General features: G+C 37.6%; 1 protein-coding gene across 1 annotated transcript; it reads left to right on the plus strand.

Moving 5' to 3' along the window:
* Positions 1-5,312: 5,312 nt before the first annotated feature.
* On the plus strand, positions 5,313-18,283 carry LOC149298015 (POU domain class 2-associating factor 1-like). Its single transcript, XM_089487878.1, has 5 exons — positions 5,313-5,367; positions 15,197-15,327; positions 16,543-16,585; positions 16,670-16,956; positions 17,966-18,283. The coding sequence occupies exons 1-5, from the start codon at positions 5,313-5,315 to the stop codon at positions 18,281-18,283; spliced, it is 834 nt and encodes a 277-aa protein (XP_089344004.1).
* Positions 18,284-18,480: the final 197 nt, after the last annotated feature.

An 18,480-nucleotide genomic window follows, 5' to 3' on the forward strand; every position in this document is an offset into this window, starting at 1 on the left:
ATGTTTTAATTTAAGCCCTGTGCGGCCGCAGACCCCTAAGGCCGGTCCTGGTGGGGGCTTCCCGGCCCCTTAGAGTGGCGGACCCGGTCGCAGTTGCGGCGGGCTTAAGGGGCCCTACGCTAATGAGGCCGCATAGGCCCAGTCAGTCCGGTCCTGACTGGGCCTATTTTAAGGTAGGGGCCTGGAGCTGCAGCTCCATCAGCCCCTAAGTCCATCCGGCCCTGCCGTGGGCCCGGTCGCAGTTGCTGCTTGCTCCGGCAACTAGGTAAGTAGGGTGAGGGAGGGAGGTGCAGTGAGAAGGGGCAGAGAGGGGATAGATAGTGAGAGGGGGTACATAGTGAAAAGGGGGAACATAGTGAGAAGGGGCAGATAAGATGGGGAGAGGGGGTAGTGTGAATGCGTATGAGAATAAGTGAATAAATGTGTGGATGAATTGTGTGAATGCGTATGAGAATTAATGAATTCATGTGTGGATGAATTGCTTGAATGATTTGTGAGACTGGATTAATGAATGTGTTAATGATTTGTGTGAATGAGTGAGTAAATGCAAAGATGGTACATAAAGGGTGGGCTTTAACAATAAATAAATAAATAAATAAATAAAAATGGGCTGCTCAGGCTTAAATGCCCGGGCCTATTTTTTGTCCCAGTCCGGGCCTGGTCGGACCCTTTCAATCTATGGAATGTAAAAAGCTCTGGGTAAATTGTTGGTGCTAAATAAATAAAACATACTATTAATAATACCATATTTGTTCGATTATAAGTTTTTTTCTGAAAAAAATCATCAGATAAATAGGCACTCGTTTTATAATCGAAGCAGTCTTTTATTCAGATCTCAGATCCACGGAACTGCTGCAAAGCCTAGTAAGCATAGGGGTTTGTCACTCTCTCATGATCTCTAAATCGGAGGAGAGGATGTGCACAGAGGTGCTGCTCTTTTCAGGAAGTACTTGGATAACAGGTAAAAGCAGAAGAAGAAAAGAAGACAAGAAGAGGCAAGAGAAGAACGAAGCTGCAGAAAGGAAACACAGAAGTGGTCTGTTGAGTAGATAGGGAGACATTGACAGAGAGTGTGAGAGTGTATGGCATGCCTCCCAACATTTCAAAATGTAAAAGAGGGACACTTTTTTTTTTTTAATCTCGCAGAACTAACCGATACAAGCAATTGCACTTTACAATCGCCACTTAAAACACACTTCGTTTTTGTCAGCAGTCATGCATATTAAAACCAACCAACAAACTGAATTGAATTCCCGTGAGGCTCAGCCAGACATACTACTTCCATGATGCTGGCTGAGCATCATGGGAAGTGCAGCAACAGTAAGGCTGCAGATGCTAGCTGTGAACAAAAATTCCCATGATTCTCAGGCAGCCAGGTGTCCACCATAATGCTAGCCAAGTATCATTGGAAGAGTAGTCCACAGCAGCAGAGATTTTTTTAAATAAAAAAAGGCTAATGTTAGCCTCCCTCCCAGGACCTTTACACACTGCCTGCACACACACACACCTGCCCATAAACACATATATACACATACTCTGCCCTTACACACACACATATACATGTACACTGCCCTTACACGCACACATATACATGTACACTGCCCTTACCATCATGCGCGCTGCGGCTCCCCCTCCGACGCACGCCGGCATCACGTCCCCTCGCCCGCCACGGCCGTGTCGATGCGGTCTCCATGGCGCCCGTGCCGGTCCCAACGTCACCCGACGCACACATCGGCGAGGCCCGTGACGTGAGTACCTGTTTCCTATAAATTCTTAAGTCTTGCTATGTCCTTTGCCCGTTCGAAGCGTTATACTGCTTTTGTGTGTGCTATTTTCTTATGCTGTACTATATATTTGATCTTGTGTACCGACCTTTGGCCTGTTTATTGACTTCGAATCTTGTCTGCCTGCCTACTACCCGGACCGTTTAACCATTTTGCTCCTGTTCTGCCTGCCCTGATCTCGGATTTGTTTGACCTCGCTGCCTGCTATTGCCCTCGACCACGGACTGTGTTTTTTGAACTGTCTCTTAGCGGAGCCTATTGCGTCTCCCTGTTGTTGGAGATAAGGTCCCTGTCTGCTTAGTCGGATCCACCTTGTCTACCTATACCGTGACACACACACACATATATACACATACACTTCCCTTACATACACACATATACACATACACTGCCCTTAGACACACATGTACACGTACACTGCCCTTAGACACACACATATACACATACACTGCCCTTACAAACATATATACACATATACACATACACTGCCCTTACACACACATACACGTACACTGTCCTTACACACACACATACCTGTACACTGCCCTTACACACACACATATATAAACAGACTGCCTTTACACACCAGCTAACAAATACCTATACTGCTCTTACACACACTGGCCCATACACACACACAAGCTTACAAACACATACATACACATACACTGTCCTTACATCCCTTTCTCCCCATCTCTTACCTCTTCCACCATCCACCATCCTTCTTCCTCCATCCTGTATCCTGCGGTGGGAGCGCGAGGTCTGTCTGCGATGTACCAGCTAGTCTGCAGGCTTCAGCTGCTGATCGGGCGGCTGTGCACCCCCCGGAGCTGCACCTGAGGTGAGTATCCCTCTCGCCTCACCCTTCCTCTGCCCCTGCAAAGCGGGACAGAGGAAGGGATAGGCGGGACAGCGGGACAGAGGTATGGTAATGCCTGCTAAAAGAGAGCACAAAAATAGGTTGCAATGGCACCAAAATGGACAGAAATCTACTTGTTACTGCTTACAATACCTAAGGGTTTTAGATAAAATTATGTCTGTTCTTAAAAATGAACAAAACTTGTTATGCTTACAACAATGTAGTTCTCTGAAAAGCTCTTATTAATAATCAAAACAGAAGTTTAAACATGTAATGCTGCAGCAAAATTTACGCTCTCACATACACAGGAAAATGAGAACATTTTGCATTGATAATTAAGAGTAAAAAATAAGTTTTATATAGGTGTAAGACTTAATATAAGGGTTAATGTGTAAGGGGGGTTTCCCATTAATCCTTTTTAAGATATCAGTGGATGAATCTAGTCATTGCCTAACCCAAAGAGATACACAAGGTCCCGATTAAATTGTTTGAGTCATGAGACTCAAAGGAACCCAAAATGGCATAATTAAGTGACTAACTATATTGCAATATTACTCAGCTTTCATTTCATAGCAGTTTCTATGTTTGAAGTCTGTGGGGGATACTTGGTATATGCATTGCTATCTGCTGCAAAATATCATACGTAGTAATATTTAGAAATTAGGAAAAGGTCGCAAAAACATATTTTCTACATTTATTAAGGTTTTCTTAATTCAAGTGCACAATTTTTGAAAACAATACAATTTAAAAACAAGAATATCATTTAAAGTGTTTTGTTGTAATAGAAATTGAACTGCAAAGGTTTTAATACTTACTTCTATTTTATTAAAGTATACTTAATTATTTCCCTCCAATGTTGTTACTGCTAAAACATTGGAGGAAGTTCTTCTGGAATGTACAGTATATATTCAGTCTTAGAATTTTTGAACCAGAACAGGAATATACAAATTGTTCTGCAAATATGTTGGTCCACTAAGACTAGAAAACAGAAAATATGCATATATTCATATATATATATATGTATACAGCTTCTTTAACTGAGATGTATCTAACGTAACTGAATGTATTTTCCACTGCAGAATGTGGGTGGATTAATTGTGATAGATTTATATCTCCCATTCCAATTTCATGGATTGGGGTGCTTCATATAGCTAGGAATAAAGAGAATGTATTTTATTAAATGGGCTTTTGCAATTGAGTATTTGATGTGATTATGGATTAAAAGTATATAATAGGTTTAATATTATAATATATTTAGTAAGTCAACAGCATTAAGGTTAGTGGAAGGGGTAGTGGTGATAGGTCAAAGAAGGGAATTGAAAGTACTGAAGAGGCGTTTAGGGTTTTGAGACAGGGAGGAAATGATGCGGGTGAAGTAGGTTTCCTTAGCGAAGGGAGAGCAGAGTAGTAGGAACGTAGCATGAATTTATAGTGTAGAAAGTCACACATAGAATGAGACTTCCGCCAACTATGTTCAGTAGTGCAGGAACAACATTGCAGGTGTCAGGTTACAGTTGTGTACCAGGGTTGAAAAAGTTCATATTGTGAAGAGCAAGTAGTAGCTGAGGCTACATTCTCAAGAGCAGATGTGAGGTTGGAGTTATAAGTAGCACTGTTATGCCAAGAGATAGGAGGGAGGAAAGGGAGTAAATCGCCTGGCAATTTCTAAAGGTTGAAAGAGCTAAGGTCTCTGGTTAGGCAAAGTTGCTGGGGGGGGAGTAGGATGCAAGTTGAGAGAGCAGGAAGTGGTGGTCAGAGAGGGAGAAAAGGGAATTAGATAAGTTAGTGAGAGAGCACATGATAGAAAAAATAAGGTCCAGGATGTGACCATCATCATGAACATGGAAGTTAATGAGTGGAAGCCGTAAGGAGGATCGGTCAAGAAAGATGTTAGCAGGGCCAGGGGGGATATAACAAGTAGATGGGATTAAAAAGTCGGATTGCATGGACCTTGAATGAGAAGAAAGAGTGATGGAGCAGAGGGAATAGGTTGAAACTTTTTCTTAGGACTTAGTAATCATGCAGATGCTAACAACAGAAAGTTAAGATTACTGCCCCTGTGGTATATATGTAAGGTGGTGTCCTAATACATATGTATTTCCGTTAGTGCATACTAATCAGTAAAATGTGCATTCTATTTAGTGAAATATGATGGTGCAGTAAAAGTTATTTGGTACTGAGGCTGCAAAGCTTCCCAGGAAGCCTTAACGCCTATTTGTGAAACTTTCCACACCTACACAATTCATTAAAAATAAGATCCTTTTGAAGATTTCAAACTTTGTTTTCAACACTCCTGTTCAGATTATTACAAATGAAACAGTGAAAATTGTTACTGTTTTTATACAATATTAAACAGGAGTTTTGGTTTTAGTGTGAGCAATCATGCCTGAGCAGTATGACAATAATATTACAAAATAATATGCATGCGAAACATGCTGTCATTTGCTTATGAAATGGAGTGCAGCAACATAACTGTCCACATTTTTATTACAAATATCATTGATGGCTTAACCCCTGCCGTACCGGCGTTCTCGTACTGTGTCTTCCCTTGAAGACTGCATTCTTATTTAAATATTTCATGATTTGCTTCAAAGCGATCACGTGCACTGAATTGAGGGGGAGTGGCTGCTACGGATCGCTGGGGACATCCAGTGGATCGTGCATCATCGATGACGTACCTGCTACGTCCTGGTCTGTGGGTGACACCCAACCAGGAGGTACCAGGTACGTCACCGGTACGGAAGCGGTTAATGATGATTTTGCCATCTTGATTTCGTTTTGGTTTTCTATTGTGCTACATTAGAAATCTGATTACAATCCATCTTCCTACATCCTACAGTCCTTTTTCGAACCCATTTTTTCTTCCAGGTACCCTGTAGATGCAGAAAGCTACCTTACAGTTTTAATGTTCTAACATAGTAGAGGGTAAACCCCAGTGATCTAATTCTGTGAGAGGAGCTCAGGTGACCATGTCTAACGCATATTTTTTAATTTCAAACATTTCTTAAAAGTTGCCTTGTTGAATACATAAGGCATGACCCGGAGGTCAATAAGATGAAAATGCCACTCTCCCACAAAAGTAATCTTCATGATCTCACGTTAGTGTCTCATACATTGCCTATGCGTGCAGTTGTTCTGGTGCTATATCATCTGGAATTCTGATTCTTAGTCCTTTGATGGTCACTCTTCTGGTCGCCTCCTCCTTGTTTCTGACATCTTCTAGAGTCCTGCTCAAATTTGAAGAGCCAGCCAAATTCTAATTGGTGCTCTAGCTTAACCCATAAATATCCCCTATAAATTAAATTGTATAGCCCTAAAAAATGCAACTTGGATTCACAGACAGCCACCAAATGAGCATATGCTATTTTAAATGCATATAATCTTGTCCCCTGATCCTTCGACAGACAAGGAAGGAAACAAAGTGTGCTTTCATGGCTTTCAAGGAAGGTTAGCAGTTTGTAAGATAAGTTCTAAAAACTGTAGTACCTTCATTTTGTTGTAATCACTACTATACTATTGCAAAAAAAAACAAACAATCAACAAAACCAGTATTTTTTAGGTTTTCCTGTGGTTTTTTTTTCCTATGCTTGCAAGAACTTTAGTGGTTTTTGATGAAATTGCCACTGCAAGCGGGAAGTGTCATTCTCTGCATGTTTTTTCCTTTTGGAGGCCAAGTTTCCTCATCACTAAACAGAAGCCATTTGGCCAGGAACAAATGTAACTCAGTAGTCGTGGCATAGATTTAGATACATCTTTCTTTTATGTAGATTTCAAGTATATATAAGGCAAACACGTCATTACATTTTCCTAGTACATTTTTTTTAAGAATCCAACCACAAACCAGGTGCAATGATTTCACAACTGCTTTATTCAGAGCAAAAGAGAAGAATTGAAAGTATCATATGATACTGACCTTCCATCCAGAAAATAATTTAGAAACTAAACCGAGACATAACTATTAAAAATATATACCATGAGATAGTTTGAAATCTATTTTTTGCCTGTCCAGTAAATTAAGAAAACGATTAAGGCACGAGCAAGGTTCCTCTTAACGTTTATAATAAATTTTAGTGCACAATATATGTATTACCAAATACATTTTATAGGTATGGATGTTGGATTAATACTTAATTGAAATGCACCCTTTATAGTATCATTAAAATAATTAAATTTGTTTAGTTTAAAATAAGTCATTATTTACCTATGGAAGAAAGCGGCAAAATGAGCATTATGTTGTAGAAACCATGTAGAAAACTAAATTTAATTTTGTTTTGTTAACTACATTGGTCATCTGGCGTCTTTTCATACAGTCCAAGAGATGGCAGTGTAATCTTTGCTTTCTAAGTGTATTGAGCTTGTTCTTACATTACAAATAAATTGTAGTTATGCAGAAGGGAAAGACCTATTGTCTTTTCTGACTCAAAAATCTGTATTGCCTACACAGTTTACTTTTTATTTTACAGACCTTGATAATGACCATTATAAAGCCATATTCCTAATCAACTTTAAAATTAGTACAAAATCATTATAATTAATAAAAATAACATAAAACTATTGGTTATTGATAATATTGTGGTAGGCTGACAGCACCAAAACAAAATATCACTTCTGCACTGTATATCTTTTATATGTCCACGGAATGACATCACCTGGCCTAGGCTGACTAGGCCTAGGAGGTTGTTAAGACAAGGAGCGCCGGGATATGAAGTCCTATCCTGGTGCCCTTTAATGAGGATGGTGATTGTGGAGGGAGCTGCCTTGGGCAGCGCCAAAGGAAAATATACCACTATCTTCACAACTCATCTTGAGCGTCATGTTAGATCCCCTATCATACTTTGGCCTTCTCGTGCCAAATAGCATCCAATTCTCATTCAGACAAATCCACTTTTAGCCAGGTACCATAATGGAAAGAATGGCTGGCAGCAAACAGATTTCCTCCAAAAAAACTTTCTGAAGGAAGTGTTTGGTACCACCAAATTACAGTGGGCTCAGAGATTTGTGAGCTTCTGAAATCATGGTTTCAGGTTCTCAGAAATCCACACAAAGCCACATCTCACTTCCTATGTTCCTTAAGAAGGCAATCACAATAAAATACGTTTCTCTTAAGCTCAAGAGAAGTTATGCGAAACATCCATTGTCCCTGCTTTATAAGTTTCTGTTTTTCAAGTTATATCATGCATAAAAAAATATGCAAATGCATTAATAATTCCTTATTAGAATTATTAGCAAAAAGGTTGTTATACACTATTTATAACATAGCAGTATTTAATAAACAAGTATGATAAGTATTTTTGATTCATTTGTACAAAGCCAACATTTAATTCTAACATATATCACATAAGAATAAAAATAAGATAAAAAGACTATAATGTAGATATATGGTGAATTAAACATTGCTTAAATATGTAATCTAGGCCTAATAGTAGCTGGTATATAAGAATGTGTCTTCGTGAGAACTAATGAGACTGCGTCAAAACCAAGATTCAGTATGTTAGGACCATGGTCATGGGAAGAAACTCAAGATGAGTTCTTTTTTCACTATTCCTTGTGTGAAGGGACTATGCAGTGACCATGGTCTCTATGACAAGAGAAGAGTTCCCAGAACCATCTTATGTTCACCTGGCAGTGGCTGGATCCTATATAGTTCTTGTCTAGTGGGGTTAACTCATGTTTAAGATGAAAGTACAGTCATTAGTGCATGTAGCTGTGTTCTCCTATGGGTAAGGTCTAGGCATTATTCAATGGTGGACATGAGGACATATTGCCATCCTTCAGAGGTGGCAAAAGCAGCGTACACCTCCAGTGGGGAATGACAACTTTTGGTATTCATTTTAGAATGTATTGAGATTGTAAATAACGATATGGCCGTATTTTGTGAGCACGAATACAGTAAGCTAGTTCGGTATGGATACTCAATTCAAGTCATGTGTCTGGTGTTCACACTGGACAATGCAGCTGTCTGATGTAAAATAATAAAAAAAATGATGATTGGGGAAATGCGTGTAGTCACAGAAAGTAATGATTATCTAGAAATAAAAATGTTTTCGAAAATATGAAGTTGCCATAAAGTGATGTGATGACTTGGCAAATTGCTATTGGAGATATGGACCTACCATTTTAAATACTTTAGATAAGCAATGTAAATATTTGCCTATCTTTAGTTGCCTATGGGTAACAGAGAAACATGTGTTACCTGTGTTCATACTAAGGTTTGGACAGCTACTAAAATTATTTCAATATCATTTAAAAAGGGTTCATTTTGATGTTAAGCACAAAACGTATGATATGTTCTGAAGGAAACTTTTAGTTTAGATGAAGCTATAAATAAAAATGAACAATTTGTTGATATTAAGGCAGTAGATGGGACAATCTTACCAGTTCTACCATTACCCTTGTTGTATCAGAAAACCAACAGATCCCATTGATCTTAGATAATTATTCAGTTCATGTCAACAAAAAGACCATTAAAGGTTATGCAATGGCTAACATCTGACTAACTGATTATTTAATCTAATACAGATAAAAAATAAACGGAAAAAAGTTACTTTTTTCTATGTAATTGTAAGTTTAAGGTATATTAAATTACTATTTTTTTTCCTCTTATGGATTATTAAGTATTTCACTAAAATTACAGTGATTAAACATCTATACTTGAAAGGGAACTCATGGCTTTTATATACCATAAACAAAAGCATCAGGCTAGGTTTCCACTCAGGTTTTTGTCCTGCGTTATTTTCTTGATGAAAAACGCCAAGAAAAAGTTTTTTCTGGCGTTTTAGCCTTTCTGTGGAAATTGCTTTTCTGACCTTAGGCAGTTTTTCCAGCCTTTACACGTTGGAATGTTCACCCAGCTAAAAGAGATTAGGATAAATGGCAAGTATCTGCCCCCTCCTGATGTCATTTCCTTGGTAGAGTTCTACTTAAACTCGCCCCGGCGGACCCTTTTGTCTCTTTTCTGTGGTTTGTAAGGCATGCTTTATTCCGAATGTCTGCTCTTCTAGGAAGATTGGCCCCAAATGATGGTGCAAATTGTTTGCTGTTGCTTTTGGCAGGCAGGGTCCAGTTGGGTATGTTTGTTTGTAATGGCATGTTTGTTCCAAATGGTGTAAAATTCAATATAAACTTTGTTTTGTGTGAAACTGTTTGTTTCCAGCCTATTTCTCGTAGGACACACAGATACTGGGTCCATCCTCTGCATTGTAACTGTGGAAAAAAATGCCATAAAAAAACGCCAAGGCAAAACCCACATGGCTTTTTCATGGCGTTTTTTCTCTCCCATAGACTTCTATTGGAGAAAAACGCCAAGATTTCCTTGCAAAAAACGCCAGAGTGTCAACATGCTGCGATTTTGAAAAACTGCCACAGAGCCCAAAAAAGCAGAAAAACGCCAAAGAGGACTGAAAAAACGCCAAACAGAAAAACGCCAAGTGGATATGGCATTGTGCGATTTCCTATTGAAGAACAGCTAACATCTGGCCACAGAGTTTTTTCACAAAAAAAACGCCGTGTGGCTGAATTGGCGTTATTATGGGCGTATGGGCAAAAAAAACCCAAGTGGAAACCTAGCCTCATGGTTTCTTTAATAGCAGTGAAATGTAAAGATTAATTCAAACTGACATTCTGATATCAAACTCAATAAGTTTTATAGTACAGTTTATATTTGCTTGTACCTGAATATAAATACAAAATTATACAGAAAAATTACTACTGATTCATATTGAGAATGGAGACAGTTCAAGTTATATGTGTGAATTTGTGAATAATTTAAAACAATAAAAACATTAGATTACGAAATGAAGATAAACATAATAATGTATCACGTGAATCCCTTAAACTAAAATGCAAATTTGAAGAATCTCTAAAATGTGCCTAAACCAAAGGTCATTTTCTATCTATTGAAAAGCTGAGGGGAATAGTATAAAAATGTAGAAATTATGGCAGTGTTATGCTCACGTATATTTCAGTGTATTTCAAATGGTAAAAATGATAGGTTTGCACGCTATATCAAAGGCTAAATACCTTTGGCTTTTTACAGTATCAGAACCTTTAAACTTTAAATGTGCACTGTGGTGTTTGTTTAAGCAAAGCACTCGATAAACAATAGTTGACACTTCAAACTACTAGATATAAGAACTCCTAGCAAACACATTTATTTAGTTTGTGGTATTGTTGCGTTTGACCTACTATTTATTGACGTATTGATTTAAGGTTGGTTCAGAGTATTTCATACTGCAATGGGAATGCAAGGAAGTAAATGTTGTCACCAAAGCAGAGAATAGAGCTACTGGATAAGGCAGCCAGCAACTTCAAGTACTCTCCCAAACTCAGGAAAGAGACACTCGAAAACTAAAATTAAATACTTCAACCAGTGACCAAAACCAAGGAATGCGTGTACTCATACATTTCCTGAAGTCCTAGGGCCATTGTCTACTCAGCAGGCTTATCGCAAGTAGAGAACATATTATTAATAGCATTTACATTTAAACACAGAATATGGGTAAAAGCAGATATGTCACTTTAGTGTATCCGGCGTTTAGCATGGCCTAAGTATTTGTAATTGCGCTAATTAAATTAAATATGATCTTACCAAGGCCCATCACATCAGTTTATTTTAAAAAAAAAAGTTTTATAGGTTTTCAAATATAAATGGTACAAATAGAGTTCTGTGAGTGAGCAACTATCATGTAGATGTTTGTCCCGCCATTATATAGTTTTCTATTATTAATGAAAAAATAATATTTAGAAATGTATGTATTCAGAGTGGAAAAATTATATTATAAATGATAAAAATAGGATAGCATTTTAACTCTGAAATGTGGCCATAAAGGCAAAAATACCGAATTATTTGAAATGAAATGGCTGATATATACCTAGGAACTTTTTGTATGAGCTGACCCTGAGACTCTTGAAATAATATCCCTTTAATAGTCCATTGTAGGGTTTCTATGTAGCGACTCACCAAATGTGTTACTCAATTGGCTCTAAAACCAGTCATCATGGAAACCTTGACATGTCATTATTTAATGGTGCACTTTATTGGGTCACCTGCATTCAACCATAACATACTAGAAGCAAAAGCACCAACTGAAAGTATAGAATAGGAAGTAGCCAGGTTCAGACTGTGTGAGCCTGAGAATCTGCCCCCTTACCCTGAGACCCGGAGATTGGGGCAAAAATCCAGAGACTCGGGGTCAAACCCTGAAAGTTCCCAGGCATAGGCTTATAGAAAAAAATACTTTTTTTCCATTTTAACACCTTTAGGAACAAAAATACAGCACTCCAATATTTAATATCACTTAAAAATGTTTCTAACCTGACAAGTGGGAAATCCAAATCTGAAAGGCTTGGATTCTCATCCATACTTTGTTGGAACACATTTACAACATATCCATCAGGGAGTGCTTCCTATAAACTTATAAAACTCAAAGTAAAAACCTGTGTTCCTCAAACTTTTGTCCCCGTGACCCAGTGCAGTAAAATCACATATAGCCACAACTTGGGCTTATAGGAGAGGGTGAGTATCTTTTGGCCCATGGAGCAAGCAGTGGCCCAGTAATACAGTGGTACTTAAACACATTTAGAAGACAAAAATCAGTCAGAGGAATCTTTACTTCAGAAATTCCTTTTAACATCATTTACAGTTAAAATGCTCCGTTCAGTACAGTGAGGGCAGAATGAGAGCTCTGGTGACATCCAGTGACAGATGTCTCGAGAAGCTAGATGGAGCAGGACCATTCATGGTAGATGGGTGATGGTTTCAGAGCTGTGAAATGGTTGCATGGATAAGGGCACAGGTGTCATTTAAGGATGAGGTATCTACTTGTAGTTGGAGAAGTTGGAATAGAATCACAACATATCCATCAGGGCGTGCTTCCTAACTGTAGAGATTATTTTTATTACTTACTTATTATATTTTCTTATTGCTCGCCAGCAGATTCCATAGCAGAAGTACAACGAGGAAGAATTTAAAATTGTCTATTAGGTACGAAGATCCAGTGACCATCCTATGCAGGAACAGTTGGCCATCGCTGCAAATGGCCACCTTTCTATACATGAAATTGCTTGGCGATGGCTTTGGTGGCAGAGGCAGACGGGATGGCATATCTGTAAAACTCTAAATTAGATTTTGAAATTAGATTTTGAAATAAAAGATCTTTGAAAATAACAATTTAAAGTAAAGTAAATCACAATTTTCAACATTTAAGAAAGAAATGTCAGGCTTAAAAGGGGCCAAACCATGTTATGTGGCTATTTTTCAAACATGTAGAAAATAATTATGTAAAGGCCTATGAATTTTAAAAATATATATGTGTACACTCTCTCTTTAACGTGTAGCTTGTTTAGGATCTCCGTAAATATTTGAAATATTTTACAAGAACCAGTTTAACTAAATACTATTTAACATACATTGTTTTCAAATCTATAATGAATGGAATAGGCACGTAGCAGATTAAGAAATAGTATTTTAATCGTTTCATAAGATATTATTTAAAGCTGTACAAAGGTACGGTAGCAAAGCACCAGAGGATACTGATAGCAAAAGAGGAGTTTCCTGATATGTCTTTAATATCATTGTTTCCTACGTATGCTTTTATTTGCTTTCAGATATGCCTTCAAAGATATATTTCACACCATCAATCTTTAAACAGTTCTGATTTCCTATGACTCATTCACAACAATACTATCTGGTTGGAAACAATTTATTAAACTTTAGCTTGCAAGTTTGCAGATGCTGACTTCAAAGAGAAATAACATAACCTTATTTTATGCAAGGTTTTTTTTGTATAATGATAAATATTTTGCTCTCCTTTATTTTGGTGACAAGCACCATAACAAATCTTTATTCTTAAAGAGGGTTTACAATGTTGCTATTTACTTATAAAACTCAAAGTATAATCCTGCGTTCCTCAAACTTTTGTCCCCGTTACCCAGTGCAGAAAAATCACATACAGCCACAACTTGGGCTTATAGGAGAGGGTAGATAGTGAGAAGGGGGAGAGGGTAGATAGTGAGAAGGTGGGGGTAGGCAGAGGGTAGATAGTGAGAAGGGGGGGTAGGGAGAGGATAGATAGTGAGAAGGGAGGGAGAGGGGGTAGATAGCCTGAGAAGGGGATGGATAGTATGAGAAGGGGTAGATGGTGTGAGAAGAGGGATAGATTGGGTTGGGGTGGAGGGGTTAACAGGCACCGGGGCCCTGAGGCTTTTAGTTACGCCCCTGGCTCTGGTGACATCCAGTGATAGATGTCTTGAGAAGCTAGATGGAGCAGGACCATTCATGGTAGATGGGTGATGGTTTCAGAGCTGTGAAAGGGTTGCGTGGATCAGGGCACAGGTGTCATTTAAAGAATGTGATAGGTATCTTCTTGTAGTCACAGTCATCAGGTAAATATCATGTGTTTTACTAATCATTTTCAAAACAATGTAGCAGTTCGTACAATTACTTTAATAATACTTTTTCACCACCTTTCCTTTGCACTTTAAATATAACATTCGTCACTATAAGTTTCTTTTTTCTGCTATCAACTCCAGCCCTATTTTATTTTTACATATTGGAGTCCACATTGCATGAAGTTGAATGAACGTCACATTCTTTATTAAAAAAATAACATTTGTATTATGTACACTTCTTGCAGATGCTCAGAAGCACTTCTGTTCTAGCCAATTGGCTTTGAAATCAATGGATGTAGCGGCAGCCAATCACATGTGCACACTCTTTACTGGGATGCTTTGCTAGCAACCATGTTCTGGGATGCTGTTACTATCACTAGTTATTTTTTTATTATTTATTTAATAATTTATTTTGTGGGGTATTTCAGGTGAAGACATGTGACTTCACATTAAATATGCCCTCGTATGTAACTTGCAAAATGTAAGGTTGGATGAGCTTGCAAAGAACTTGCATGTTAGAGAATCTGCAACTTGTTTTATCAATGTTAGCATATGAGAGCACTAAAGGGACAGAGACTTTGCAGGACAGTTGTGGTTTCTATTCTTTGACTTCACTATACATTATTAATGGAAGACCTCAGTGAGATTCTGCTGGCGGACCTTATATAATCCTTAAATCAGTGATATTTCTTCAAAGTCTGTTTACTCTTTGAATTATGCAGGGCCAGCTCAGCCAGTCTTGCTGGAGAAAAGTGTCCCCTCATACTGACTAGTGAGACAAGTAAGATAGTTAAAACCCCAAATGGCTTGCAAACAATCCTGCCAACTCTCCTTTTAGTGAATAAAGCTCCTTGACTTTACTACGAGATGATGGTCCAACCTCAGTGAGTTTTTGCTGCAGGAAGAGCTTGGTTCACCTTGAATAATATATTAAGCATTATACAGGTTCATCTCAGACCTTCTTGCTGGAGAAGTGTGCGAGTATTGGTCTTTCATAATAAACACAAAGTAGGGTAGTTGAAACTGCAACTCTTGGAAAGACTGAAGCCCAAGTAGAGTTGTCACATCAAAAGAATAGCGCATGAAATAGCTGATGCTATCTTGGTTGTGATATTTTATACCAGGCCAATGTATTTATTGAATAATATATTTGATTGTTTTCTAGCTGTGACATCATATCATAAACAACATAACCAGTCCAGGCCATATCTTGGGGTTCGAGTGAAGGAACCAGTCAAAGAACTCTTGAAAAGAAAGAGAGGAAATGTTAATGGTGGTAATACTGAAACACCCATGGTAACATATCAATGTACCTAAACATATCCTATAACATATTATTATAAGGTGTAACTGTACAGAAATCTGATAAGAAAAATGAATACCATAACCTGGCTTTTATATTCTCGTGTCACTTTATAATAAATACATCACAAATACTGTCAATGTATAGATATGGGGCATTCTGTTAAAGTTGAATAATTATTAAATCATATGCATGTGTTGACCCACTTTTGATGGAAAATGATATGCTTTGGACAGAGGAAAATGAACCAAGGATAATGACTCATGGAAAAGGGGTAAATATTTATGCAAAGTTTGCCACACCAGTCATAACGAGGTAAATCCTGCATGGTACCAGGTAAAATATCCACACAATATACTATCAAAAAAACATTTTACTATGTTCTGAGATATTAGAATCATTTAATGTATCTGCAGAAACTAAAAATAATGCAAGAAAAGTTAATGCAAAAAATGTAAATTAGCAGCTAATATAATTACTAAGTTGATTGTAAGATAATTTGTCACATCTAATGTTTATATAATAACCCTATATGACCTTGAAGACTGGGGTCTATTCACTAAAGAGGTTGCAGGGGTGTTGGAAAAAAAACTCCAGTGAGCTTCTTCTGCAATTTAATTATACATTATACCGGGCAGATCTTGCAGGGGGAGCTCACTGGAGATTGCCATTTTTTATCCATAGTGATATCAGGAAGTTAAAATGTTCAATTCTCTTTAGTGAATAGGCCAATCTGTCCTTTGGTAAATGACGGTGTGGTTAAGCATTTAAAACACAACCTTTACTCATTTTCCTTCTCTCTGTTTAAATTAACAACTCATTTTTCTTGCACCTTTGTGTTTGTTGCCTCCTATTTAACTCTTACCAACTTTCCAAACAATTCCAAACAACTCCTCTAATTTCTCACAATTAACATTTTTGATTCTGCTTATCATCATTCTTAGCCAAACTAGCTGTTGCTGTGCGTTGCTACTAGTGTATTAGTGCTTTCCTTCATGTCTATCTTCAGAAGAATACGTAGTACAAATAGGGACTTCCTAATTCACCATCAATGCACATTTCCTCAAAAAAACATGTTACTGTTCATAAGTAATTAATACATATTTTAGGACTTTAAGGCCTTGTATAATGTTTTGAGCATGCAGTGTCAATAAATGATTATAAAATATACTAACTCTCAGAATTTTTAATGTTTACCTGTGTTCTAGGTCACATCAACTTACCAGTCATTTCCTTCCTTCACCCCAGTAGGTAATGAACCTTTTTTATATAAATTCTATACATTTAATCACTACTGTTGAGTCAATTTCAAACTCTGCTTACCTTTTCTTCCAGTTTCAAATGTTACTGATTTGTCCTATGTTGACACGGAACTTACCACATCCCCACTCCCCATCCACGACGAGGGAACCTTTTACACAAGTTGGATTTCTCAGCCACCAACTGCAACATTTCAGCCAATAACCCAGTGGACAGCATGCCCAGAATATATTTCACATGAAACAGTTAGCTGCCCGTACACTGGAGATATGTATGTCCAGCCAATGTGTCAAGGATATACTGTGGTTGGACCACCTTCTGTGCTGACGTACACTTCACAACCACTACTAACAAACTTTGCAGTAAGCAAAAACAATATTTATGATTCAAACGCAGAATTTGAATGAATACTGCTTGGGATAGGCATATGGCTCCTGAATCTAAGACAAGATCGAGGACTGATAAAAGTTTGGGTCTTTACAGCAGGAGAAATGGAAAGACTAGATGGATCGAATGGCTCTTATCTGATTCTATGCTTCTATGTTTAAAAAAACTCCCAACTGTATTGTATTGTATAGTCAAAACAAACAACAGTATTTTTTACTGGATTGATTAACAATTCGGCCTAATCAGAAGCTGTCCAGGGTCCCCATTATACAGAGCATTTCTTCTCAGGCAACAGCAATCATTGCAGTCCATGTAATGTAAAAAGGGTCCTAGGCAGTTAAACAGTAGTGACAAACATGGTGAGTTGGATCAATTCCAAAAATAATCTTGTGCAAAAGTTATAAAAAAGTTATTAAGAATAACTTTTTTATAAAAAAAATATTATACATTTGAATAAAAGGTTCAAACAGCTGCAGATGCTTAGATAACTACTATATATAAAAGTATTAAAAAAAAAACTTTGTGTTTTGTGTTTGTCCAGTAGTATATTAATACAAAAAGTGAATATTGCAGTTTGCGGTAATGCTTTTTCTTGGATTAACATTTGGTTTTTAAGACAAACTTTAGAGAGGGAGTCAATCCCCCTTTGTGAAGCCAGAAATAAATCCATTAACGAGGTCAGCGCTATATTCAGTATATTTCAGGTGAAAAAGCTTTATAAAAATCCAGAGATTCACAACAAATTCTGAAGCTGGGGATTACTTATAAAGATGAATAGAGCATATAAACTGGTTGGGTTCTCCATTAATGTAAAGCAACGGCAGATTTTTATAAAAACATTAAGAGGATATCCACTGACATAAATCTAAACTATAATAGTCATATTAACACATGTTGGACCTCAATGAGTGCTTTGAATCTGTGCATAGTATTGCCCTAACTATGGCTGTCGCTAAAATGATTTTGTCTGTTCCCTTTTTCCAGACAAGAAGCACCGCTCCAGGCATAGCTACCCAAATTGAATATACAGAGCAACAAACACCATTTACCTATTTTCCATGGGCTCAACCAATTCCCACTCTTCCTGCATCAACCCACACAATACCTTACCAACCAACTCCAACCCCATTCCAAGGACAGCAGTTTGTCCCCATACCCATTTCTGTACCGGATCCTGTACCGCAAGAACAGAACGATACAAGAAGAGAACTGAGCAGTATGCCAATCGAGAAGTTACTGCAAGAAGATGAAGAAAATGATTCTTATGCCATACATCATACTCTTTCAATCGCAGGCCTTTAAATGTCTTCACACCTGGGAAACTGTGGAGAGTAGATTTTGGAATGCTGTTTATAATAAGGAATGTTTGTAATGTATTAATAAAGTATTTAGGAAACAAATATAACAATGTGGATATTTTATTTATTTAGTTAGGTCCACTTTTCATAGGTTCCACATTGAGACGTTGTGAAAAATATATTGATGTATTTTCCTGAACC

This window comes from Sceloporus occidentalis, unplaced genomic scaffold (genome assembly GCF_023333645.1).
Source record: "Sceloporus occidentalis isolate IW3139 unplaced genomic scaffold, rSceOcc1.0.p SCAF_35, whole genome shotgun sequence".
Classification (NCBI taxonomy): Eukaryota; Metazoa; Chordata; class Lepidosauria; order Squamata; family Phrynosomatidae; genus Sceloporus; species Sceloporus occidentalis.

Bases quoted from the DNA above. Each gene is read 5' to 3' on its own strand.
- LOC149298015 (XM_089487878.1), top strand. From the start codon at position 5,313: ATGACGTACCTGCTACGTCCTGGTCTGTGGGTGACACCCAACCAGGAG. The intron at 15,328-16,542 runs GTAACATATCAA...CCTGTGTTCTAG, and splicing joins GTAATACTGAAACACCCATG to GTCACATCAACTTACCAGTC. The intron at 16,957-17,965 runs GTAAGCAAAAAC...CCCTTTTTCCAG, and splicing joins CACTACTAACAAACTTTGCA to ACAAGAAGCACCGCTCCAGG.